General features: G+C 42.2%; 2 protein-coding genes across 2 annotated transcripts; one reads left to right on the top strand and one right to left on the bottom strand.

Annotated features, from left to right (window-relative positions):
* The first annotated feature begins 82 nt into the window (after nt 1–82).
* LOC146479043 (uncharacterized) lies at nt 83–5,085 on the top strand. The gene is made up of 6 exons (XM_085111302.1): nt 83–183; nt 834–994; nt 1,443–1,546; nt 2,382–2,537; nt 3,686–3,741; nt 4,853–5,085. Exons 1-6 carry the CDS (start codon nt 100–102, stop codon nt 4,964–4,966), a joined length of 675 nt encoding a protein of 224 aa, XP_084967428.1. The 5' UTR covers nt 83–99; the 3' UTR covers nt 4,967–5,085.
* A 765-nt stretch (nt 5,086–5,850) lies between these two features.
* On the bottom strand, nt 5,851–25,850 carry LOC146479044 (uncharacterized). Its single transcript, XM_085111301.1, has 26 exons — nt 25,165–25,850; nt 23,505–23,928; nt 22,992–23,168; nt 22,335–22,412; nt 21,644–21,868; nt 20,700–20,767; nt 20,447–20,588; nt 19,624–19,754; nt 18,992–19,096; nt 18,382–18,452; nt 17,820–17,895; nt 17,418–17,478; nt 17,121–17,206; nt 16,235–16,456; nt 15,937–16,135; nt 15,557–15,630; nt 15,141–15,212; nt 14,926–15,054; nt 14,815–14,844; nt 10,398–14,384; nt 8,739–9,275; nt 8,216–8,365; nt 7,824–8,015; nt 7,245–7,437; nt 6,467–6,621; nt 5,851–6,341 (listed from the first exon to the last, which is right to left on the bottom strand). The coding sequence occupies exons 1-26, from the start codon at nt 25,699–25,701 to the stop codon at nt 5,913–5,915; spliced, it is 8,550 nt and encodes a 2,849-aa protein (XP_084967427.1). The 5' UTR covers nt 25,702–25,850; the 3' UTR covers nt 5,851–5,912.
* Between the last annotated feature and the right edge of the window lie 83 nt (nt 25,851–25,933).

Here is a 25,933-nt window from a genome sequence, read left to right on the forward strand (position 1 = left end):
TATTTACTAAATTGCTTGAAGTTTCCTTTACTACCACCCCCCTCAAATAAATGTCCAGCAACTTTGTAACCTCGATTTGGTGCCGAGGCCTAAACCAAGATGGCGGACGGAGAGCTCGTGAAAAAGTTCTTATCAACCCATCATCATTTTGAACTTTTCAGAGATCACCACGACAGAGAAAAGGTATGCTAAGTATTAAGAAAAGTATATGTAACAAAACTATAGAGAATCAAAAAATTTCTGACAAAATTACCATTTGGATGGACCGCTCTCGTGAGGGGCCTGAGGGCGTCATACTGAAAGCATGATTTCGTCCTGGTCTCTGTCATGTTGTTGTTTTATTAGACAAAAAAGAATGGCTACACAATGTCGCTTTCCTCCCAAGTGTACATAAATGGGTACATTTGACAAAAATACCTGCAATGGACTATCATCCCAATTCAAAGAGGGAGGGAGGGGGAGCTCCCCATTCCCCTTCCAACCCCCAACAAAAAAGAAAATGAATCCAGGAGATGGGACAGAAGAGAGCCGAACAATAATCCATAACTTACTTGCAGCCATTATTTAGTTTCGTGTTGTGGCTTATCTAGTTATACAACTCTGTTGAGAGAGAGATACTGTGCAGCAATGTTTCTTGTCTTAAAAGTTAGGTAAGAGGGGGTTGGTTGCTAAAAAACCTGTGGTGCTGAATGTGCGGGTGTATGTTTTATCAACTGAATTGTTATAGTAAATTAATTAGCCTTTACTTTAGTTTTACTTTGCAAAATGAGAGTTCCAGAAAGAATTAACTTTAAAATTTCTTTATGCTGCTAATTCTGTGTTTACCAACTCAGGTCAGGTGTAAGCTTACAGGGCATGAACTGCCAGTGAGACTATCAGACCTTGAAAACTACACTAAGGGAAAGAAGTATCAAAGATTGATTAAAGATCTTCCTCATGAATCTCCTGGCTATGAAGAATTCAAGGAGTTCTTAACTCCCAGTGAAAAAAATAGGTAAAAGTATTACTATTTTTTCATTACCAGACACAATCATGTTGCAATTTAAAATATGCATTTTCAAACTCATAGTGTTATAAGGCTAAAATATACTAATGACTGATGAAGTTTGGTTGAGCTGGGCAAGGCAAGAGATGGGATGCTAGTCCACCAAAAAGTTACCCCAAGCAGCTGTCGCCGGTACCCATTTATACACCTGGGTGAAGAGAGACAATATGGAACAAAGTTTCTTGTCTAAGGAAATAACACAGTAATGAAGAGATCAACCCAGCCTTGAACTACCAACTTAACTAATCAAGTTAATCCTTTTGGTGCACAGACCAAACAGACCAGATGTTTACCCTTAAGGCATTGTGAATCTCATCTTTTCAGAGCAAGGTCCTTGTTTATACGATCAAAGACAATGAACATAAAAATTAAAAATTATTTATCATCTATTTTGCAGATATCAGCTCTATTGCCAGTTAACAAAAAGATATATTAATAATGAACCTCATCACATTCAAAGACATGTCACTGGAAAGCGTTTCAGCAGAGCTCTGAAAAAACGTGAGTTTGGTGAACTTTTATAAATAACATGCATGGAATATGAATGAGACAGAAAGTTGAGCTTTCTGCCCATGTCTTTACCCATTTTCCCTTGTTACTTTTCTCCTTTTTGCTGTTTCTGATATCGTAGAACTTGGAACAGAATAATAGAGGGATGTCCCAGGTGATCTTCCATTTCATTTCTTCTTCCTAATGTGTTGAAATGGATACACCATTTGGTGTACCTAATGTTTTCCATGTGTAGTTCAAAGTTTGGATTCCTTGCTTTTATAAATACTGAAAAATTTGTTTCCTTTTGGGGGTGAAGCGCAAACTCTCAGTGCACGCTCATTATAATTTTTTTTTTATCGACGTGGAGTTAAGAAGTATTTGGAAAGCTGGCGTGTAGTTTTGGGGCAGAGATATAACCAGGAATCCAAGTGAAACCCAGGTGGAAAATGGGGATATAATATTTAGCAATTATGGCTCGACAAAAAGCAAGAAAACTTGTGTAGTATGGTAAAATTAATATTTTACAACAGGAAAAGAAAGAAAGAGCAGGATAATTGAGGGGGTTGTTATTGGTGCCCTTTATTTTGTGCACATCAGGGGGCGCTTTCCATTTAGCCAAAATCTGTCGTTCAACCTGTTGAAAATCAAATGGAATGCGTCGATCAAACAGAAATTTTTCGGGACAAACGGACAACCTTCGTAGGTACTATTAAGTATTAGTACTTCCCTGATTACAATGTACCAATGCTTTTGGCAAAACATAACCCTTTGTGGACATTACTTTCAGAAAAAATAGAAGTGTCCCCAAATTAAATTTCAGTTTTGGGGTTGTTATTTGTTGCAGATCGCGAGCAACAGAATCTTGAAGGTGAAAATTCAGATGAAGAAATGTGGGTACCCTCAGATCTCGAATCTGATTCAGAAATGGAGGGCGAAGAAAATGGCGAGAAGATGGAAGAAGGCGAAGAAGAAGATTCTGGTGGAGAATTCTCACCAGAAGGTACAGGATCGCAACGAGAACCCCAAATTAATTAAGTCTGCGAATTCGTGATGAATGAGACTGAAACCTCCTTAAACACTGCATTGCTGCTTAATTTTGCATTAAATGGAAGAAAGACCCTCGCAGTTATTTACGCCACTAAAGCAGTTGCAAGAAGAAAGCCTGAAAAAATTCAAGTTTGAACGGGATTCGAAGCCATGACCTCTGTGATGCCGGTGCAGTGCTCTACCAACTGAGCTGTGAAGCCAACTGGGGGCTGGCCATGTTGTGTGTTCGTATAATATACCCATGAAGGATAAATAAATGAATGTGAATATATGAAACATATCTTTGATCAGCAGGTGAAAGATTGAAAAGAAGAAAGACCCTCGCAGTTGTTTATGTGAAAAGAAAGCTTGAAAAAAATTCAGGCTTGAACGTTCAATAAGTGGCTGAAAAGGGTGACTGGTGTTTGATGTAATATATCAAACACGAGAAGGTGTGTCTCATCAGATATCCAAACACTGAGAAGTAGGTTGAAAAAACGAGGCTCAGCCGAGTTCTTTTAAACGGCTTCGAGGTGTTTGGATAAATGAGGAAGCACACTTTCGAGTGTTTGATATGGCTTCTCAAATGATCAATAATTCTTGGAGAAATTCAAGGCTAAAGTTGGAAAAATTTTATGGAAATAATTTATTATTAGGAACATATATCCAAACCACGGTCACAGTAGTGATTTTCTTTGTATTCTCTTGAGGAATTATTAATGAGTTTGAGAATAATTGTGGCATTCTCACACCCCAGATTGCAGCCTAGTGCCTTCGCCTCTGAGGCAAGTAATAAAAATAGAAGGGAAGAAAGGAATCCCACGCGCGACGCGAAATGAGCGCGGAGTCCCTCTCTCTGGCTTCGCGCTCTTCCCACACAGGTCGCGCGCGCGTCCGTTCCCCCTTTCCTTTTCCAGCTAAGGAGGCTTTTCTCCCGTCGCGTTGTCCGGGAATCCTGAAACGGTTTCTCGGTAATGTCACGCGACGATTTAATCCAGGCCGTAACGAGCCGGAAAAACCGGGGACTGGCCAACTTGTGTTTACTTGTTCACTTGAAAAATACTGAAGATACTCCTGTGGTTCTGGAGCATATAACGATTTTTTTTTTTTTCGTTTCCACAGAGGAAGAAGATACTTTTGAAAGAAAAGATCAGGATGGCGCAAAAAGGTCGTTGAAGGTAAAATCCTAACTTTTACGCAAACGAATCATGGTTTTTCATGCTGAGCCCTAATGGATCGTCTGTAGGGAGAGGAAACTTTCAGTTGCTAAGGGCCCTTCCTCCGTCCTCCTAGCCGGCCTTTAACCATTCCACTTCTTAGTCTGTGAAGCCCAAAGCTAAATGTAAAGGCCGGAGCAATCGAGAGCGCGAATTGTGAAACTCTTTGAAGGCATTTGGGTTGAGGAGAGTGAGCCAGAGTGGTTGGCCGCCGACGACAGCTGAAAAAACAGGGGCACCCAACGGCAGTTTTCTCTCAAATCCTTTGAAACGCAACTATAGGCTATTTGGAGTGCCTTTAAAGCTCTGTAGGTTCATTACAGTCCGCCCTATAATATTTTTATCTGTTCGGTCATTCTAGGGGAACTTGAGTCTTTTCGAAATTACTAGGGCATTTTTGTCTATTTCCCGAAAACCTTAGGTCTTATTTCCTTTCCGAAAGTCTTAGCTGACCTTTTTTTGGTATCCGAAACGACATTTTTATCAATTCGAAAACACTAGGACTTAAATTTCCCATATCAAGAACGTTCGAGGTGAAATTTCCCTTAAGAAAATGGTAGGGGATTACGGACCTTCCGAACAGATAATTTACCGAAACGATCCGTTGGGTGCCCCTTAAAAAAGTCATCAGCGCTTCGTGGCGATCACTATAAGAATGTGACAGGTCGCGATTCAAAACACTTCAGATATTTGTAAAGCCTGGGGAATGGGGAAAAGGCGACTTGAAATCGCAGGTGTTTTCTCAAGGCTTACGCTGCGATGCCAAAACTTTAAAATTGCGCGTGGGCAATACCGCCAACTACGCAGGCTAAGCCTTAGCAGCAGCTTCAAAGTCCTGGAAAGCAAGTAACAGTCACCAAGGGTACAGGAAAGATCCTGTAATTTCAGTGGACCTGGTTACAACCATTCATGGGCGAAACGGGAACTAGCTATTTCGCCCATGAAATCGTCGCCCCTTGAGGCTTGGGCCAGTTTTCCTGTTGTTTGTTTATTGTTTTCTCAGCCAGGGGTGTGAAGCGTTCTGAGACCTTGACCGCTGTCAAGAATATTAAAGTAATCTGTATCTCAACAGGAAACAGGGAAGAATAAATCCACGAAAAAACTAAAAGCGAGCGCTGGAACAGAGGAGGATAAGGCCATAAAACAACCCAAGAAAACAAAAACGAAGAAATCCAACAAGACATAGCAAAGTAAACTGCTCTCTCACGGGTTGGCTTCCTACGCACGCAAATGCTGGCGTTACTCACTATAATGTGTTATTTTAGTTATGCAAGCGTCTTGCTACTCGGGTCATGAATGTTTACAGGGTAAAAGAAGGACAAGTACGGGGACAAAGAAGATATTTAACTCACTCAGAAGAAACAAGACAGTTATTGAACATGATGGTGTTTTTTTTTGCGGTACATGTATTTACAGAAAAATGATCAAGTGCAATGAATAATTTACAATCCTACAAGGAACTTCACTAAACGAGTCTCTTGCTGTACACGTGTGCCCTATGACGGTGAAAATGGTTTCGCAACGTGAACAGTCAAACACAACTGAACGACTGACAAAGCCTCACGTGAAAAGGCTTTTTTCTCGGAAAAGCAGAAGCTCTGTACTGTGCGGATATTTCTACCGTGAACGTTTCGACCTTTTTTTAAAGCATTTTTTCATCGATCTCCAATCATCAAACATTAGCAGATGTTGTGCTGTGTTCATTGGCTGCTAATAAAAGTTCCTCCATGTAAAAATGGACTCGTGTTCGTTCATGGTTGGAGTACCTACACAGTAAATCCTAATTAGTTTGTTTTTTATTCCGTATATCCATACCTCATGTCTTGGAATATGTACTTCCTAAAAATACGACTGTTATATCCTGTAAAAATTCCTTGTTCTATTAAAACTGACTTACAGCTCCTATTAAAACTAGAGCTAACATTTCGTTACTCTGTTGTTCACGACGCTTATGTACAACGCCGCCATCATGTGCGAATATGAGGTAAAATAGTCTGCGCTTGAAACGATTTAAAACGGACAAAAATAAATAATATACACAAAAGATTCATGCTCTTGTTTTGGAGAAATGAACTAAAAGCGTTTAAAAGCCTCAGCGAGGAGAGCGTTAAAGCCAATCCGACAATTGCATTTCATTCGTCGACTGCAGCTATGCCCAGTCTTCGCACGAGCAACCTCACAGCTTCCAAAGGATCCTGGACTATGTCCACGCGGCGTTGCCATTTGAGCGCGTTGGGCTTCTTTCCCTTATAAGGTGTGTGTTTACAGGGAGTAGGTGGGGCTAGCTGGCACGTGGTATTTTCAACTTTGGATTTGATCTTGTTTCGCTTCGCTTCAAGTTTATGGTTTCGTTCAGCTATATTGCGAACACTTTTGATGTCTTCAACAACCTTCGTCATGTTACGAATGTCCTGTGCGATGGAGGAGTCTCGGCTTAACATGACAAGAAGGCAACACGTTTTGGAGAAAACGAAGCTCTTGTCTCTGAAATTCACCAGCAGTTCAATCAAGGTCTCTATAGAATCCGGTTCCTCGTAAACAGCGCGATACACGGACGAGAACTGGAAAAGAGAGAACTTACATTAGTCTGTGAACTGCCGGACGCAAGATGGCGTATTTTTCGCGCCTTTTTTGTTGGTGCGGACACACTCACGACAGATGAAACCGCTGGCACAAGTCTCCTTACCTTTGCAACGTTGTAGAGTATTGACAGTGAATATTTGATGACTTCCAAGTGCGGCAAACTGCGGTTACACTTCTTAATGACTTTGAAGATGACAGGAAGCGCGCCATCTTTCACCACTTGCTGACAACATACCTCTGACAGACGAGTTACAACCTCTGAAGGACAAAAATAAAGAAAAGTTTCACTCTGAATGAGAATGTGATTGGCCCAATCGTGACTGAAATCATTATGTCGTCTAAAAGCAATCTCAGAGTCAACAAGTCCTCTTGTTCGAGTTTACTAGTTCCCAGGTCCCAAGGCATTTCGTGAAAAGGGCAAGGGGGCTTGATGGGAAGGACCTATACGCATCACGTTCACCAAAGCGAGACGCTTGGGGTCGCGGAGGATAAGCCGCACTACAGTCAGCGCGGCTTGTCCATTCAGACGTATTCAGTGGCCTAGGACTAGCTTTCGTAGGCTGTTTATTAGACAGAGCGAGTATAGGTACAGGTATACCAAAGCACGTGGGTTCAATTCCCTAGCCTGCGAGAGCAAACGCCTATCCCAGCTTTTTTTTTTTTTCACCTACAGTAAAAAGGCCTCTGCTCTTGCAGGCTATCAATTCCGTGTGTTACTATGTCAACAATAAGTTTTTCCTTGGCGCATGCTCGTGGCATGTTGAAAATTACATCTTTCTGTGTAAGCTCTCCTTCCACAACAAATGTTTCGTAAGGACGCAAACGGCCTTAACCATTTACTTAACAATATTTCTTCGTTTCGCCTGTAGTTTCAAACTTACCGAGATTAACCAGCGCTCCCACGATCCTACTTATGTTCTTGCACTGCAGAAGGAAATCCAGCGCTGATCTAGTGCGGTTACAAAGCTTCATTGACTCAGTTGCCGCAGCATTGGCAGACTCAATGCGCTTGCGCACTTTTTTGACCTTAAGAGAAGAGACTTCACGCCTGACTCGATAACCGCGCCAGAAGGCCTGGTGACGAATAGAAAACACAATAAATGATTTGATTAGCTGTGAAGAAATATTGTGAAATTTGATTAAGTGTAGGAACAATTACTCCAACATGTAACAAGAAAAGAAAATAATAAATCTATACTTCCTTGAATTATAGATTCAAATATAAATAAAATGTTCAACGACAAGTGATTTCTTAAGTGTAACAAGATTTTTACGCAATCTCAGAGTAAGTCGAGTTTGTCGATATTGTAACACGTTGAACCTACTGTTGGGTACCATAAATGTATGATAAAGGATTCCTTACAGTCATGATAAAACAATAACTCTTGTCAATCTGTGTTTAATTGGAAAATGATGAAGGAGAAGAATTTCACAGGTATAAAGGCCCAAAGACGACCCACCTGAATTCGTAGCGCTGATTTCTGAGCTTTCCTCACGTGCGTTCTTGCTATGGCTCCCCGGATAAGGGCCTGAATCCTAGCTGCACTCTTGTTCTTCGTCTCCAGTTTCTGTCGAGATGCTCTCTGTAAGACGATGGCAGCCGAGCGGAGTCTGGTAAACCGCTGACGTTCAAGAACACCCCTGCACCAGTGCTGCCCGGAGAAAATAGAACCAACAGTTAGAGGCGATATAAAGCTAACACCAAAGGAAGGAGTTTGAAACCAGTAACACCAAACCTGTAAAAAATGGCCTACTGCAATGTTCATTTGTACGCGCGACATCTTTTAACTAGTTTAACCAGCTTTGCTTGTTTGTTCACTTTTTCTCAATGCAAAGATCACGGGAGAATTACCTGGATAAGAAGTACAGCATCCATCCGGGCTTTTGCTAGAGCCATTGCGCGTGCTTTTCGGTAACGCCGCTGGATTCTAATGGCGCTCAAATGGTGGTACACGGCGGAAGTAAATTGTTTCAACTTGACGAGGCGTTCAGCCTTTTGACGCTGAAGAGAAAGAAAATTTAGGTTTTGTTTAGTAGTTTGTTGGGGTGACTTAAACAAAGAAAAATTAAAGTGGCAGGGAGAGAACCGTCTGAATTAAATCAAAGCATCAAATAAACAAGGAGAATTGGCCACCGTAGTTCCGCGAAGGTTTACAGTGTAAAGAAAGGAAAATTGTTTGAAAGTGTTGACGGAAAACTCAAATTGGGTTACCTGATTGGCTCTGGGTTATGACCAGTTTAAAATGGTCATGGTATACACAAATGAATTGCCTTTTCATATGAAATCAATTTCCTTTACTTTTAAACAACTTCTGATTACAAATATTACAGCGTCGACCAAAATTCAAGTAAAAGTAAACAACAGCAATTCTTACATCAATTTTTCTCCTGGTTAGGAATCCCCTGACTGCTGACTGAATAACACGTGCAGCGCGCATATTACGCGCGATCATCCGCCCGCGGAATCCACGGTAAGCGGACTGTAACACGATGACAGCCTCTTTGATCCTGTGGTACTCCTCACGAACCCTCGTCCCTGTCATATTGGCGCGAAACCATCTCTGGATCAAAAGTACCGCTTTTAGTTTGCAAACGAAACAGCGAGCCTTCCAGTCGCGATACAAGGACTGGAGTTTCACCACTACGCGTTTGGCTTCCACAAATTCTTGTCTCGCGTTCCTTGCGGCAATGTTTGCTCTTACTCTTCTTTGGAGGAGAATTGAAGCGTTTTTAAGTTGGTGATACTTCTTCCGACATTGCTGTGCTCTTGCCGCGGCTTGTAGGCGGATGACGAGCTGCCTTGTGCGTCGGTAGTTCCGTCTTTCAACCAGTCCCCGCAGGTTGGATTGGATAAGAATGGCGGCTTTTAGTTTCTTCATTTCAAGTCTTGCTTGCCATCCTCGGTAATAGCTCTGTAGAGTACAGTTATAAAATAATAAATAAGTAAATAAATATTAACGCATATGTCGCAAATGGAGGTTGGGTGCCCAGGAGCCAGGGAGCTAGCTGGTATCACCAACGCAAACCCAGGTAGTTAGAACACCCCATAAGCCTGCCCTACCCGCAACCCAGCCCCAGCCCTAGCACCCGTCACACTGAGACTAGAAGCTAAGTAAACGGGACATTGAACCTACCCTAACCCTAACCCTTACCCAATCTCCAACCCTAACCCCAATCCCAACCCCAAACGATAACAAACTAACACTACCGGGAGGGAAGGGAGGGAAAGAAAAGCCCTATAAAACGCGATAGACTAACAACGCCACGAAAAACGCTGAGTAAAGTAAAATTCCGCGCAAGTGTAAAGGTGTACATGAGAATACCACCGGCCATGCAACCCGCCTGCGGACCTGAACAGGCCCAAACAGTAATGCAACAACAAACGCCCGAACACCAATGTGCCCACAACACACCAAACTGTACGCCAGTAACCGCTAACGACACGCAACCAGGGAGCAAACTTGCTCCAAGACGTTAACTAAGTTAAATTACATTTTACCTTATCACAAATATATATATAAATAAATAAATAAATAAATAAATAAATAAATAAATAAATAAATAAATAAATAAATAAATAAATAAATAAATAAATAAATCACAGAAGTGACCGGGGGTGCTTACCATTTACGCAAACCACCCGGATGGAATTTTTGGCATAAATACGAAATGATTTAGCTTTTCTTAACAGAAGATGGAAAACATGCAAAATGTATGAATATCAGCTGTAAATCCCAAAAGGAGTAATAAAAATGCATCATTTTGATCAGAAGCCCATAATTTCCGAAGTACTCCAAATGGAATGATGCGTACCATTTGATTTTCCAACTGGAATTTCCGGGTTTTCCATGTAAATGGTAAGCACCCCGGATTTCCTAAAACAATTATCCTCCTCCACATCCGTGAAAATTGGTAGAAAATGTATTTCTGCGGGGTTTTGATACCTGATAGTCAGTTAAAAAATAACCTTATCATAAAAGCAATATTTTCAGCAGGGAAAGTTGTAAGAAAGTACAGGGAAATTTTCCAGGTACCTGAATTGTAGTAGCTGCCGATCGCATCAGCTGGTACCTCCAACGGACCGCTTCACCGAAGATGTACGACCGATACCGACGTTGGATAACGATGGCTGCCGAGCGCTTTTGGAGAAACGTCTTCCTTTCTAAATGCCTGCGCACCAAACACTGAGCCAATATCACCTTTTGTCTCTCTCGGAGATAAGCCCGACGCTGAAGATAACGTCTAAAGTGGGATTGAATCACGATTGAGCAATCTCTGAGGAGGTGATATTCTTCATAGATCTTCTTCATCGTCATTTGAGCTCTGTACCGCTGTTGGATCACAACAATCGCTTTTCGTGTTTTTTCAAATCGCTCTCTAGCTTGATTGCGACGGACAGATGCTTGTAATCTACACACTGCTGCTCTTACCCTCAGGAACTTTCTCCGTCGAACTGTTCCGCGGTAGATCGCCTGAATCTTGATAACTGCTCTAAGTTTGCGGACGAAGTTTCGTGCTGCATACATGCGGCATGCAGACTGCATGGTGATGATCGCCCCACGAGTCACGTGATACGCAAAATAGGTTTCGTTCATGAGGCGATATCCGCGATAATACTGCTGAATCGTAACTGCTGCTGCCTCCCGTCTCAGCTTCTCCTCTGCCATCTTAACAACCCGCTGTCTTGCTTGGAAACCACGGAAGTGTGACTGTATAACAATGGCGCTTTCCCGCATTGCTTGGTACACTCCACGCTGTTCTTTGCAAAGCTGATTGGCTCTGTACCTCCTCTGAAGTGCCAATGTGACTTTTCTGAAGTTCTTATAAAATATTGCAGCCTTCCTCATGCGGAAGGCAGCTTGAATCTTAACAACAGCGTTTCTGATTTTCTTGTACCTTCTTCTGGCTGACAACATTCTCCAATAAGACTGTACAATGATGGCGGCATTCTTCAGCTGTAGGTACTCTTTTCTCAGTCTGGAAGCTCTGTGGTGCTGCTGAATGGTGACAGCCGCTGCCCTGATTGCGATGTACTGACGGCGACAACGCCATCCTCTCACGCAAGTCTGAAGCGCAATGCAAGCATTCCGCTGATCAGCATAACGTTGCCTCCCTTTCTGCATCTCTTGCTGAGCTCGGAATTGTCGCTGGATTACTATAACAGAGCTGCGGAGGTTCAGGTAGTGTCCTCGACAAAGAAAACTTCTAAACGCCGCCTGAATAACAACCGCAGAGGATTTCAGGCCGAGAAATTTAGAACGACAAGTGTAACGACGGAAGTTGGACTGGATCTTCGTTGCTGCCTGGTTGCGTTTCAACTCTCGGCGCGTTCTGTATTGGCGATAACATGATTGGATAATGAAAGCAGCAGACCTCAACGCATTGTAGTTTCGGGCTACCGCTCGGCCAAGCAGCCAGGCGCGGCATCGAAGCTGTAATACGAGCGCACCTCTCTTGATAGCTTCATACTTCTTCCTTGCCAAGGACCCACGAACACAAGCTTGGATTTTAACAGCGGCATTATTCATTCTGCGCATCCTCGCTCGCACTTGGTATCCCCTGACAAACATCTGCATTGTAATGACCGCGCCTCGGATGAAGTGATACACCAGCTTGTCACGCTTGCAAAGGACAGTCGCTCTATACCGCCGCTGGATCACTACAGCTGAACTCTTCAGATTGTTAAATCGGCGTCGTTGTTGAACCATGCGTGTTTGAGCTTGCATTTGCACCACAGCTCTTCTGAAAGCAAGAAATTCTCCCCTTACTTTCTGCATCCTGTACGTGGCTTGAATGATACGCGCTGCTCGTTGTCTAGTCGCCAGTTTTCTGTCGAGCAAACCACGTGTACAAGCTTGGAGACGAATGGCAGCTGCTTTCATCTCAAGGAAGCGTTGCCGCTGTTTACTGCAAGCGACCATGCCTCTGTACCGTTGTTGAAAGACTATTGCAGCGTTTCTCATTTCTTGGTACCTCTTACGACACAGGTAACCACGCCACGCGGCTTGTAATACTATGCAAGCACCACGCTGCACGTGATAATGCAGATACTGACACATGCCAATCACACGAGCACGGTACCGTCTTTGGAGCATTAAAGTGGCTTCCTTAAGATCACTGTCGTATTTTCGCGCCAAATAACCACGTACGATAGCTTGCGCGCGAAGGATGGCATTGCGGGTAACGTTGTAAGACTTCCTTGCCACGTATCCGCGGTAGAAAGTTTGAATTTTTCTGGCGCTTCTGAGACGCTGAGCGTGTTTTCTCGCTTGATATCCACGAATACGTGATTGGATTTTCACCGCTGCATAACGCAGACGCTGAAAACTAGACAGTACTTTGCGGGCGAGTAGAACCGATCGATATCGACTCTGCACCACCACAGCGGCTTGCCTTAATGATAAATACCTCTCACGACACACGTGGCTTCTGTAGAATGCTTGGATCATCGTCGCGGCCAAATGCTGGCGTTTAAGATCCTTTCTGACTTGCCAGCCACGAACTGCAGACTGCAAAACAACAGCTGCCTTCAGACTCTTGTAGAACTGCCTTGCACGATACCCTCTGTAGTGTGCTTGAATACTGTGGACTGACGATCGTATGTGCTGATAACGTAAAACGTGTTCACGCATCACCAAGACGGAGCGGTAACGCCGCTGGATCACAATAGCCGAGATCTTGAGCTCACGATATCTTTTAGTGGTGGAGTACTGGCGGTACAAAGCTTGAATTAGGACTGCTGATTTGTGCTGGGTGAGTAAACGTCTGCGGACAATAGTTCCCCTGACCATAGCCTGAAGACGAATAAGAGCATGGCGGATGCGTTGGTATTCCACCCTCTGTGCACGCCCTTGCAGCAAAGCCCGATAGCGAGTTTGGATCACAGCAGAAGCGTGTTTTAAAGCCAAGAACTTCCTCTGACTAAGAAAACACCGTACATGACACTGGAGCGCAATGATGGCCTGTTTGACTCGAAAAAACTGCTCCCGACATTTGAAACCTCTGTAGCAAGACTGGATCTTCACAGCAGATAGCTTCATGCGAAGGAAATTCTGCTGAGCCCTCCTTGAGCAAAGCAAGTCCCTGAATCTTCTTTGAATCAACACGGTAGACGCCAGCAGCTTCTCGTATCTTTTCTGCGCGAGACTCTTTCTGATGAGGGACTGTAGCCTGACTACTGCGTCTTTCTTTTGTAGATATGCCTTCCGTTGTAAGTGACACCTTGCCAAGGATTGAATTTTGATGCAAGCAGCCTTCTGGGTCTCGTATGCGATCTTTTGCTGTCGGCCTAGGAGGAATGCTCTAAAGTAAACCTCCAGAACTCTCGCGGCATTTTTCAAACTAGCAAGCTTTCTTTGTGCTTGATATCGTCTGGTGGAAGCTTGTATCTTGATAGCTGCCCCTTTCAGATGTTGAAACTTCGCGCGAGTCTGCCAGGCGCGGACTTTGCTTTGAATTTTGATAGCAGCGCGAATCTGCCTTACGAAGCGCCGATCGCGCTTTCCTCTGTAGCGCGACTGTAGCGCAACAACGCATTTCCTGAGATGAAAATATCTCTGCCGTTCTGCTTTCCCCAACATCAATGCTCTGTAGGTTTTCTGGATCACTACAGCTGCCCCTCGAAACTGTAAAAAGCTTCTCCTTTGAAGAACGCCTCTAACCATAGCTTGAATCTTTACACAAGCTTGTCTTTGCTCATTAAACATTCTTCTTGCAGCGTATCCTCTCCAAGCAGCCTGCACCAATGTAGCAGCCCGATTCCGCTTCGCACGTGCCTTTCTCTGATTGGCCAACACAACTGCCTGTAATCGAACTACAGTTCGACGGAGGTTGGTGTACCACTCCAGGACTTCTCGACCTTTTCTAAAGGCCAGGTAGTGAGTCTGGATACATTGCGCGGCCTGGTGACGAGCGCGAAGTTGTTCACGGACCAGATGGCCACGGTACACAGACTGAATGAGAACAGCGGATTGCTTCATGGCTCGAAATCTACGGCGTAGTATTGCGGCTCGAGCACGCGCCTGCAGAGATAGAATGTTATCAGAAGATTTTAATTACAAGTTTAGTTGAGGTCTGTAAATCAGTTCATCGGCCTTCATGAAAAATGTTTAGCTGTTGAGATGTGAAACTGCTAAATGTTGAAAGTCATGATAACTCAACATTTTATTACCGACTTAACGCAAAAACCAACAACAAACAAACAGACCAAACATAAAAAGGTACATCTTTGTCCTCTGTGGCCCAAAAGAACTGGTAACTTCTATTATTCCTTATACAAAGCATTACTGTTTTTGTTGCAAGAACGGAAAATTCACCAAACACTGATAACTTTTTACAGATCTTGAGAGAAGAGACCGGCAGTTTGAACTGATAATTTTTTTCCCTGAACTGTTAAAATAAATAAACATTAGGGCATCAATCATCAAGACAGTGTGGTTTTATTCTGCTTACCTGGACAGAAACAACTATTCTTGCAACTGTCTAAAACAAACAACAAAAATAAACATCAATTAACAACACATGCATTTTCCAACTTGAAAATTCAACAAAAAATACTCAAACCTGATTGCGTTCAAGTTGTCTTTTTAGGCGGTGTCGCCTCCAGGCCATCTGAATGCACCGCGCGGCCTTTGTTTCCTCTCTGAGGTCCAACAGACGGGCGCACAGATACGCTACATACGTGATCACAACCTAGAAAGAGGAAAATATCATATTTAGTGCTCTAAAAATGGTTTGACGTCTTGAAGCGTTAGCAAGTCAACAATTTTTGCAGTTACCTTTTCGTCGGGAATTGTGTAAGACATATCCGAGGCTTTCGTCATCAGGGGAACTCCGCCCAGTTCTTTTACCTGAAATTAACAAAATTAAAATAGCTTTCGAGTGAATGAAGAACCAATGTTATTGTGTCTGGTGTTTTCGCGTTTGCTGAGCTATAAAGCCGGTTCAAAACACCTGTATAATGGGCTCTTGTTGGCTCAACTGGATTTCTTTTTTAACCAAACAAGAGGAAAACGTAAACCACATGTTTCCCGCGCTTTACACCGCTTGCAAGTTGTTTCGCTGTTCTAATTGGTCGTGCGCTATTTGAATTTAAATTGCTGCGATTGGCCAGATGTGAGGACTCTAACTTTGTTAGCGACTTTCATTAGAACAAAGAAGAGCGTGATATACTGCATTAGGTATAAACTCTCACCTTTTCCGCCACAGTGCGAAAATTTTCGCGCTCATTGTTCTTCAACTCTTCGAGAAGCGTGTTTTTCCCGGAACCTGGATAGCAAGAATAGGGAGGACAATTTTCAGTAAAACAATCTGGAAGCCGTTTCAAACCATGACATACAGTACATACAATAATAGAATCCGCTAAGTTTTCGGCAAAGAAGTTGCTGGTAATTTGTCATCCTAACAGTACCATGCTACATAATCTAAGTTTGTCAACTGTTATTTTCATTGCATTGTCTCACTTTCATTCAAGAAGAAACTGAGTTTTTCGCTTCACCTTAAAGCAAAGCAAGCTCTTCGTCAACAAACTGCTCTTACAAAACACAATTAACAATCACTTTCATTCTCTCTTACTTGGGCTAAATGTTGCTGTCCACGAGTTGACCTCCACCTCTCCTTCCCCCTCACTGTCACTTGTGTCATGTACCCCCGGATTACTGGTCAAGCTAGTCTTTTGTTTGATCAATGACAGGGGGAGTAGGGAAGGATGATAATGGTGGAGTAGGTAGCACAATGCACGACCGTCTGAAAATGAAACGGTGAAGTTCTCGATCTGAAACAAAAAAGATGATAGCGTTAAATTCCCGAATGCCTTCCTTTTGTAAACTTACTACCTGAAAGTTACTTTGATCATAATAATTCATGTCCTAACCTTTAGGCCATAAAGCCTGCAAACCATCTTACACCACTTGAAGAGCAAGCGAAGCCGGTCTGACTTGAAATATAGGTCTGACGAGTCCCGGCGTTTACCCGCGAAATCATCTGTATCCTCAGTCCAGTTGTCTGCGGCAGTCAACTGAACGTGGAGCCGCCTGGTACTTTCCAAGTGAGCTATTTCCTCCTTGAGAAGTTTTTCACTCAAAAGTACTTTGACCTGTTTTGAGAAAGAATTAATCAGCAAAGCATTTTGAACAAGTCTTATGGAGAGGTACTTTCGATTCATAATTTTTTGCTCCGTAAAAGTGTGGAAGTATTTGTGGAAGATGATATAATTGATGAAATCGAAGTTGTCACCTGCGCGCATTTTCCCGCGCTTGGCATCATTTGCAAACTCTCTTTCAAATTTTGATCGGACAATTGCTTTTGTTACTGAATTGGGAGCAGGGATAGCGCAGTGGTGAGAGCACTCGCCTCCCACCAATGTGGCCCGGTTTCGATTCCTGGTCTCGGTGTCATATGTGGGTTGAGTTTGTTGTCGGTTCTTGTCCCTGTTCCGGGGGTTTTTCTCCGGGTACTCCGGTTTCCTTACCTCCTCAACATTCCTAAATTCCAATTCGACCTGGAAACAGTGGATGGAAGAGCCACCCCGTGGAATCCACTAAAATTCCCATTTTTTCCCATTCCCGATGCGGTATGATTGGTCGGATGACAATATTCCCATTTCCAACTCATATCTACGATTCCGACCCAGGCGGCTACGGCCGTTTTGTGCGCCCTTGTTGCTCCGCAAGCAAGAAGGACCAAAACCGGACTTATTTTATTGGCAATGGAACCTACCCATTGCAAGTCTTTTGGGAAAAAATACAAGCTCGACTTACCTGAAAATGAAAGATGATTTGCCAAAGTAGAGCTAAAGTCTTCTCTCTGTGCCCATCTACAATGTGACGCGCGTCGATTCCACTACCTACGAGATAGACAGAAAAAGTGAAAACCACATTGAAAATGGAGAAGAGCTTTTCCGTGGAAAGTGTCAAAGAATCACATGCGAGACTTGTTTTAAACTCACCTGCTGGAGCAGGGAGTGAAATGATTTATGTGTCCTCGTAATGGACGATGCATGTACTTTAGAATCTCCAAATCGCACGCAAAGATCCACAGTCTACAAATAATCTTACCTCCAAGGAGAACACCTCTTGTCTTCAAAGCGTTCATGAAAACATCAACATTGTGAATTTTCTGGAAGAAAATTAAAAGCAAATTATAACCTGACACACCAGCGAACTACCAATTCTAATTGGCGTCTTAATCCATAAAACCTATACACGATTTTAGTCGTGGTGAATTTAAACTCAGCCTCATAACACCACTGCAGTGCTTTACTCCACTGATTTACTCCAAAACAATCGTGATCTCTTGCAATCTCTCAATTGCTTTAAGATTTTTTTCTATAAGCTACTCGCATATAGCCTCCGTCGCATTCGTTCTTGGGGGGGGGGGGGGGGGGTCCTTATCACTCTCTCCGTGCAGAGGAGGGTAATACGACTTCCCAGCACGATTAATTCACACGACTTATTCACCTGTAGTCTGGAGATGGCTGGAACACGGAGGCTTGCTGACAACTGCCAATCTTGAGTCAAGAGCTCCGCCACGCGCCTGTATAGACAAATTGGCCAAAGTTACAGAGTAAGTACTAATTAGTACTAATTCGATTTCTCTACAGACTCAAAGCTTGGCTGTATAGATTGGGACTAAAACTTCTTTCACCGCAAGAGATGACATTCCTGTGCTCAGTTGTCACAAGTTCCTAAAATTCACCGAAGGAGAAGCGAGTTTGCCAAAAGCGCCAATTCGTGATGCGCAAAACGCCCGCGAAAGTCTGCACCTTAGCATATATTAACCGAAGTCTTATTTTCTATTTCCTCGCCCATTCATATCAAAGACTAACACCAAAAATACGGACTGTTTTGCAGTTTAACACCATTCACCCTTGTGAATTATTTTTTAAGTAAATACATTTCGGACTCAGCTAGTATCGAGTCTAGTGATCTGATGTAAATATACTCTTGATCTCTCGAGAAGAAACGTACAAAAGAAGAATGTTAAGACGGCCGCTTCATATGCAAAACTGAAATTACTCACGTGAGGCGCAAACCATCCCTGAGATCTATGGCGATGTTCTTCACAGCGTAATCAACTTCATCAATTACTCTCTGAAGGGTAATGAAAAAGGTACTGCTAAGTAATGAAAATAATAAGAAAAGAAACTTTTAAGGTAAATAAGGTCATCAAGCATAAAATGACTAGAAAAATGTCCTGAAAATAAGGGGGCCGCTTTCTCTAATATACTAGAGTTGCTAAACCCATGTGACGGAGTACAAGGACAACAATTAAAAGCGACAAGTAAGCATGCCCCATGTACACTGATATTGCAATGCTGTAATGCATTTCGGATCGTTCTTTGGACAGTGGAGCCAAAACGTTCACCAGATTCGAGTCCAAAGGTTAAAAAAACTCAAGGGATTGCAAAACCAATAGGTACTGACTGACAAAGCGTGTACATCAGATGTTCATGTAGTGCAGAGACAAATGGTTTGGACTGAATTGACAATTGACAGAGAAAAAAAACTGCGCGTTCACCCAGTTGGTTCCGCGTGATTGACACAGAATAAACATTTATATAGCCGGTGGTCGCAAAATGTGCCTTTCAACAACCTTTGAATTCGAGCGAGACTACGGTGATATGTTTTACCTGTGAATGTGTGACCGAATAACCAAGGAAGCTCAGATGCTTCGTCAGGTCTCCTTCTCCTTTAAGATACTCTCGAGAGAATGTCAGAAGAAGGCTGCGATTTGACTGAGGAAATAAAGTACAAGAATGGTCAGCACCTCTGTATGCCCTGTAAGTACGAACACAAGCTCTCCTATCAGAGGTAAGTGTCTTGAACTCTGACGTAATTACAGTCTAAATTTAAGTGAGCGATTTGAAACGTCGCCATCCCCTACAAACGTTTCTTTTTTTTTTTTTGTAAGAGAATGTTTCCTTAATCGTGAAAGGCCGCCGTGAAACCACGAGTACAGGCGCTGTCCTAAGATGCAGTTTTTCTTACAACTTGCAATAAAAATTAAATTCGTTTGCAAGTTAACCCAAAAGTAAACTCTTCTACTGTTCGCAACATTCAATACCAGGCGACTCCCAATTGCACCTTTCCTCGTTGTTCCTCATAAGACTTGAGAGAGAATTACCTCAAAACATGAAATTCTAGGTCAGTCGATTCCGCAACGACCAAACATGAAATCCAAATACGACATGCACTCTCAAAAAGCAATGTAATATATACAAAACAACGGTTCTTTTTTACTTACTGTTTTACGGATACAGACCTTAAAAGAAGCTTCTTTGTTAAACAGACACGGGTCATGATCAATCAGCCGAGTCAACTTGGCCCGATCCAGGAACAAGACAAGCAGAAGAAACTTCTTTAGCGTGAACTTTGCCAACTGTTCAACGTAACCTGACAGCATAAACACAGACGGATTGAAAAATAAGGACACAACTACAAGAGATATTTGAAAGGAGTTTTTTTCTCTTCAGACTAAGGAGTATTGGGGAATACCATTCAATTTGTCCCCAAAGTATCAATCTAACGTGGCACTAGAGAATTACCGACCTCAGTGCCCGAGCAAGTTGAAACTTTATGATCCGTAATCCAACTGACATGCATTGATTGCACTACACGGGATCGGAGCAGTGACCATTTTGAATTTGCTCTGAGCGGTTGAAAAAAAATTGATCACGCAAGAAAATTGATGTGTGATGTAATACAGCGGGGAAAATGTAGAGTTTTGAGGGCGATACATCGATACGGGATAAAAATGCGGTGATTGATAGCAGGGGTTATTGTATTTTGTATACTGGTGTTCGTCATCGTTGAAAGCGGAAAAACAGTCGACAAGGGAACTGCAGTTACTCTGCGCCCCACCGAAGCAAAGTATTCAAAGTACGTCTATTTTCTCATCAGATCGTCGAGCGCACCAGTGAAACAACTTTGCTTGAACAAGCGGGGCAGATTATGCCGAGGCGAAGCACGGACTGAAGAGGATTATGAAAAGTGTCGGATGGCAGGGCAGAACAAAGAGTAATGACAGAAATTACGACTTTTTTCATTTAAAGAAACACACGACGCCAACAGTGAACGCGATTCACCTTCGCGGTAGAGTCCTGGGACTTGAGGATGAGCAAATGCTTTGGCAATATCCGGGTTACCAAGCAGCCTGTCCGTCAGAAAACGGGTCAGTCCCGCTACGTCATCATTGGAATGAATAGGAAGGATTTCGCCATATATGGTCTGAAAGTAAAAAGGCAAAAAAGAAAAAAAATTACGACAATGACATGCAGAGAAAAGAAAAACAGTTTAGTAATTCATGAAAAGACAAAGAAATTTATCATTTTGCCTCACCTCGAGCCCGATTCTGAGCCATAAAGGATTGTAAGAAAGCAGCATGTCGACTACCTGCCGCTTGATTCCTATTGAAGAAGAAATGTTCATTGTTACTACCCGTTAGGAAATTTCTTCACCCTTGCTACTCGGACAAAAACTACCTTTATTGAAACTTTTATTTCCTCACTGACTCATCATTTAATGGAAAAGAGGTTGCCTGTCAAAAACATCGTGGTTTTTATATTATTATCATTTCTTTATTTGTATTCTCTGGACTATTCAGATACGTTTTTCTATTTTTTGCTGGTTCTAGCTCAATAATTAGTAGGGGGTCTATTGGGGATTGATATCTTCAACCCAATATGGTGATTTTAGTTAATTTCCAATAAGCTTCCGGTTGACAGTCAGCTCCCGTTATCACCGACACCTTCGTCACCAACATCTGGTGTCCATAACAGCAACAGTCCGTAATACCAGTAGCAGGAGACATTTTCAGCAATACTTTAAGCCAGGACTTCAACTCCTGTCCATGAAAACTAGATATCCATAACAGCGAAGCGTTTACAGAGCGGCAGTTTACTGTATCACAAAAACGCATTCCTTAAATGAAGGGTTGAGAGCATTAACCGCTTCGTTTCGCTTGAGAGCGCCTGAATTTTTGCAACGTGTCTTTAATTTAGATAGAGAACGTTAGTTTTTTATTTTCTTTTGCTCCAAAGGGTGTTTTTCCGCCTTTTTCTTTGCTTTTCTAAACGTAAACCAGCAGAAAAATCGAGAAAAAACACAGCGATGTTCTCTGACCAAATTGAAGATCACGTGCAAAACTTCAGGCACCTTTGAGCGAAATGAACATACGACGGTTTTTTCGCTCTCAGCCCTTCAAATATTTTGTACTTATTGGGTCATTGTTCAGTCTCATCGATTTAACTGCACAAGGTCAAAGCTATTGAATAAGCACTAACCTAAATCTGCATGCAGCTTTTTGTCGGGTCTAATAGCTAACCGCCCATTCTCCACCTCAGCTTCAATCTTTCTAATAATGTGCCCCAGGGGCTCTGACTGGTACAGCAAACAGGCACTTCTCCTTAAACGGGCCATCTTGCGTCTGGCCGTGTAGGCCCTAAAAGAGAGGACCTCTCTTGTGGGGGCCAAGGGTTGGGACTTTGATCCTCCAAGGGCCACATTTTCTGTCAGTGTGGAAAATGGCCTCGGTTGATAAATATTTATGCATTCTCTTAACTGCATCATTTTCAATAGCAGTGGAATTAACAGGTTAAAACTATCACCCATAATAATATTGTAATATTGCATTTTACCCAGAATCCATCCGTTTTGTTCGGCTCTGAAGATGCCCTCTGATCGACCTTCAATTGCTTGTATATTTGGTGGCAATTTGGCAAATGAATATAACATGAAAATTAGGTAAGTGAAATTTGGATATTTTGGTGCAACATTGGCATGGATCAAAACTCACCAATCAATTAACAGTGATTTGTGTATGGATTCCAAGTTAAAATGTTGATAAAATTTTCTAAAATAAATACTTATACTCAAGTAAACTAAGCAGGTGTTTTTCAAAAAAGGTTATTAACAAGACAACTCTACAAGACACCAGTAACTGTTGTACTGTAACATCAGACTCTTTTGTGTTACCTTTATGGATATCAACCTGTGCAGCAGAATCTGATACATCAGGAGGAGTCAGAACAAAGTTGAGCCACTTTGTGAATCCTACAAAGAAAAGAAAACATGTTTATGAATGCAAAAACAGTAATTTAGATTATTGAGTTATTTATTTACAATAAATGAAAATGTTGAAATTAAAAATACATCCTCATTTGAAGGTGGAGAGGCTTGCTAGCCCAAATATCATGTCAGATTGCAATAAGATTCCCTCCCTCAAGATGTTTCCAATTTTGCTGACTTCGGTAGTTTTTGTGTTGTTTTTTTCCATGTTGTCCCTCTTCACCCTGGCGTATAAATGGGTACCATTGACATACTGCTGAGGCCCGGGAACAAACCTGCGATGGACTAGCATCCCATCCGGGGGAGGAAGGGTAGCAAATACTCCTTACTTCTTCTTGTGACAGAAACTGGGCCAAACTATAACCTCTGATCAGGCTTCTTCTTCTTCTTCTTTTTTAGCAGGATGAGATGTAGGGAGGGTATGATTGCAGGTTAGTTAAACTATAGCCATATGGACCACTTTGGTTTGTAATGCAACTTTGCCATTTTACCTTATTCATGTGGACTAATTTAAAGATTCTTAAAATTTCTACTGCAAATTTATGACATGTAATTTCAATGTACCTTCTTCTTGCTTCTCAATCCACCGCTCATCATAGTACATGTTCTTTGCAGCAAACGGCATTGGATGGCGAGGGAGGTTGTTCTTGGGAGTTCTGACCAGCTGTAACTTTCTTTGGGCAACACCTTTAGCAGACACTTTCAGCTTCACCTTTGGCTTTGGTTTATTCTTTCGAGTTCCTGTTGCATAATTATATTAAAGGTGTTTATTTGAAATGTTAAAGGTTGGTGGAAAATGAACAATACTCAAATATTTAGTCACAACAGTTAAAAAAAAATGCCAGAGAAGGAGAATTCCACAAAATTATGAAGAGCTTGACTCTGGACTACTAAAAAATTACTAGGTAGCTCTTATGGCGAAGCTGTATAATTCAAGTTCCAAGTTTCAAACTTTACTGATACACTAAATTCATCTGAAGAACTGAAGATTAGTTTTCAAATTATATCAGAACCATGCAAAAACTCAAAAAAAAAAAAACCTTTCTTTTGTACTGGTTACAACATTCTCTCACATACCTGAAGGTGGAGAAATTTTTTTCTTTGAAACAACTACTTTTCTTGTTTTTACAGCCACAGAATTACCCTTGCTTGTTGGCTTTGCAAGCTTTGGCGTTGATGGCTTAAGCTTTGTCTGGTAACTTGTTTGAGGTGATGCCCTTGGCTTGGTCAACTTATAAGGTGCTTGGGGTGACGAGTTTGGCTTCATCTTACAACTTTTTTGAGGTGATGAGTTCAGCTTGGTCTTACAATCTGCTTGGGGCTTTGTATTTTTCACAACATAAGTGCCACGCCGTAAGTTTTCTTCCAATTGATCATCCGCAAAGGAACTCTCTAAAGCAAGCTTGTTAGTGGTGGTGCTCTCAAAGCCAGTAATTCCATTTCGTTGTACCCCACAAGTATTGGGAACTTGACTGGGTTGAAGGACAGGTTTGAGAATTTTCTAGAGTTTGTTTGAAGAAAGACAGTTAGATACTTCATATATACCTCCCTGGATATGGCAACAGTTCTGCCCAGGCTAAATGCCATGTTATAGCTGTAGGTAGTACAAATAATAATATAGGTAATAGGAGTGGTAGATCAAGGGGAGGGGCCGGGGGCCCGTTTCTCAAAAGTCCCGGTAACTTACCGGGCCAATAAGTTTATTTTTAAATGTTTTTTCGCCGATTACACTGAGTGATTACAGACATGGTACTGGGCTTACCTTCATTCTTAACTAATGAAAGTTAATTCAGGCCAAACTAAGTCCCAGACAAGTTTCATTTCACATAATTGTTCCAGTGACAGTTGTTTTCTGTGGTTGGACACTTTCTCATTCTCGTAGTTTATGGCAACGAACAATTATTGAAAGGAAGTTACTGCAGTGCTATGAGGTAAACATCAAATGCACAATGTAGACTAATAATGCAGTCAGTTCCAGCTGTACCCATCCCAATCTCAGGCATAAGTAGGGATTTTTTTTTTTTTTTACATTTTCATTCTGGGGGTTGGGCAAATTTAGCCTACCCCACGGCATTTAATGGACTTGCAATTTTACGTCACAGCAGTCACTTGCTTTCGAGGGGATGGGTGCTACTGGAATAGACTGATGCATAATGCCCAACCGTTGGGACGGACAATGTGGAAAAATGCCCAGCTAATGTCCACATGGTCACCACTGGAATTGACTGATGCAGCAAATGCAAATAGACCATATACATTCTGGTCACTTTACCATAGTAAACTTTGTGAGTTAACCATTGTCAAGTTAGAAAGGTGGTGACATGAGTAGATGTTTTAACTGTCATAAACTTACCGTAAAAGCTCTATTAAGCCCTCATTAACAGGAAGCTTATGGGGGGGGGGGGGGGGCTTAGAGCTTTTAAAGTACAGTAAACACCTGCATAAAAGAACAAGTGGATTAAGAACCTCCAGGCTGAAATTCATCATTTTAGACACCTGTTATATAAGAACCTTACAATAAATATATGAAGACTTATTCAGGCTGACCTTGAGAAAAGTAGGTTCTTAAATGTGGATGTTTACAGTACTCTAAATTTCTTAATCGAGGTAAAGTGCCCTTGGAAGCTGTTTTGAGCTTGACCATTGTAGCTCTGCACCAAATTTTGTTTATATACCTTTTATCGTATTAGATCGTTTTGATTAGAAAAAAATGTCTATTCTTTTACAAGGAACATACCTTGTTAATGTGAGGTTTTGAGCCGCGTTTGGCCGTAGATTTCTCTTTACTCGGCCCCAAAGCCGTCCCAAACACTATCACTTGAAGCTGAGGAGAACCGTCCCACCTGAAACGAATGATCTCACGACAGTTTCCATCTTCTTTGGGCTCCCATGTGATGGACAAAAACTTCTCCTCCTTGGAAGCAATCGTCACGAAACGTTCGTCAGAATCTTCCCTCTTTCCATCACCATTCAGTTCTAAAATGAAACCCTTATCCGTTGGGCATTTCACTATCTCCAGCGTTTGGGTTAGCGGATGCGGGTTAAATACGATAAACGGCTCTGTTTTGCTACTTCCGACGGCTACAGTTCCAAAAGATATCTTCGGGACCTTGGAAAAGTGCGTTAGTTTGAGTGTCGGTACATCAGACTCTGGAGAGAAAGGTATTTTAGGAGAATTCTTGCACGGACTGTACCATTGAGCACGTTTCGAATGAACCTTGTTGATCAACGGGTAGTTCTCTTTGCTTGGCGTTAAATTTTCTTGGTCCAGCATTATGTAAATGAAAACTCTCCACAGTTGATGTCAGGGAGTCGATATAGTCGACCACAAAAAGAGAGAGGCAAGCTTACTTGCTTTAGTATCTAATTCAAAAGGCTTGTTATCTCCCTTTCTTCTTCCGAACTCCGATGTTCAACGAGTTTGACACAACTGAAAATCGATCGAATCAGTTGATTGAAAATACCGGGCGTGCAAAATTGGCCAATCATAATACAGCTTTTAAAAA

This window comes from Pavona decussata, unplaced genomic scaffold (assembly GCF_977016875.1).
Source record: "Pavona decussata unplaced genomic scaffold, jaPavDecu1.1 SCAFFOLD_61, whole genome shotgun sequence".
Lineage (NCBI taxonomy): Eukaryota > Metazoa > Cnidaria > Anthozoa > Scleractinia > Agariciidae > Pavona > Pavona decussata.

Coding starts and splice junctions, on each gene's coding strand:
- LOC146479043 (XM_085111302.1), top strand. CDS start 100: ATGGCGGACGGAGAGCTCGTGAAAAAGTTCTTATCAACCCATCATCAT. Junction 995..1,442: donor ACTCCCAGTGAAAAAAATAG/GTAAAAGTATTA, acceptor TCTATTTTGCAG/ATATCAGCTCTATTGCCAGT. Junction 2,538..3,685: donor TGGAGAATTCTCACCAGAAG/GTACAGGATCGC, acceptor TCGTTTCCACAG/AGGAAGAAGATACTTTTGAA.
- LOC146479044 (XM_085111301.1), bottom strand. CDS start 25,701: ATGCTGGACCAAGAAAATTTAACGCCAAGCAAAGAGAACTACCCGTTG. Junction 18,453..18,991: donor ATTCGGTCACACATTCACAG/GTAAAACATATC, acceptor ATTACCCTTCAG/AGAGTAATTGATGAAGTTGA. Junction 16,457..17,120: donor AAATCATCTTTCATTTTCAG/GTAAGTCGAGCT, acceptor TTCTCAAAACAG/GTCAAAGTACTTTTGAGTGA.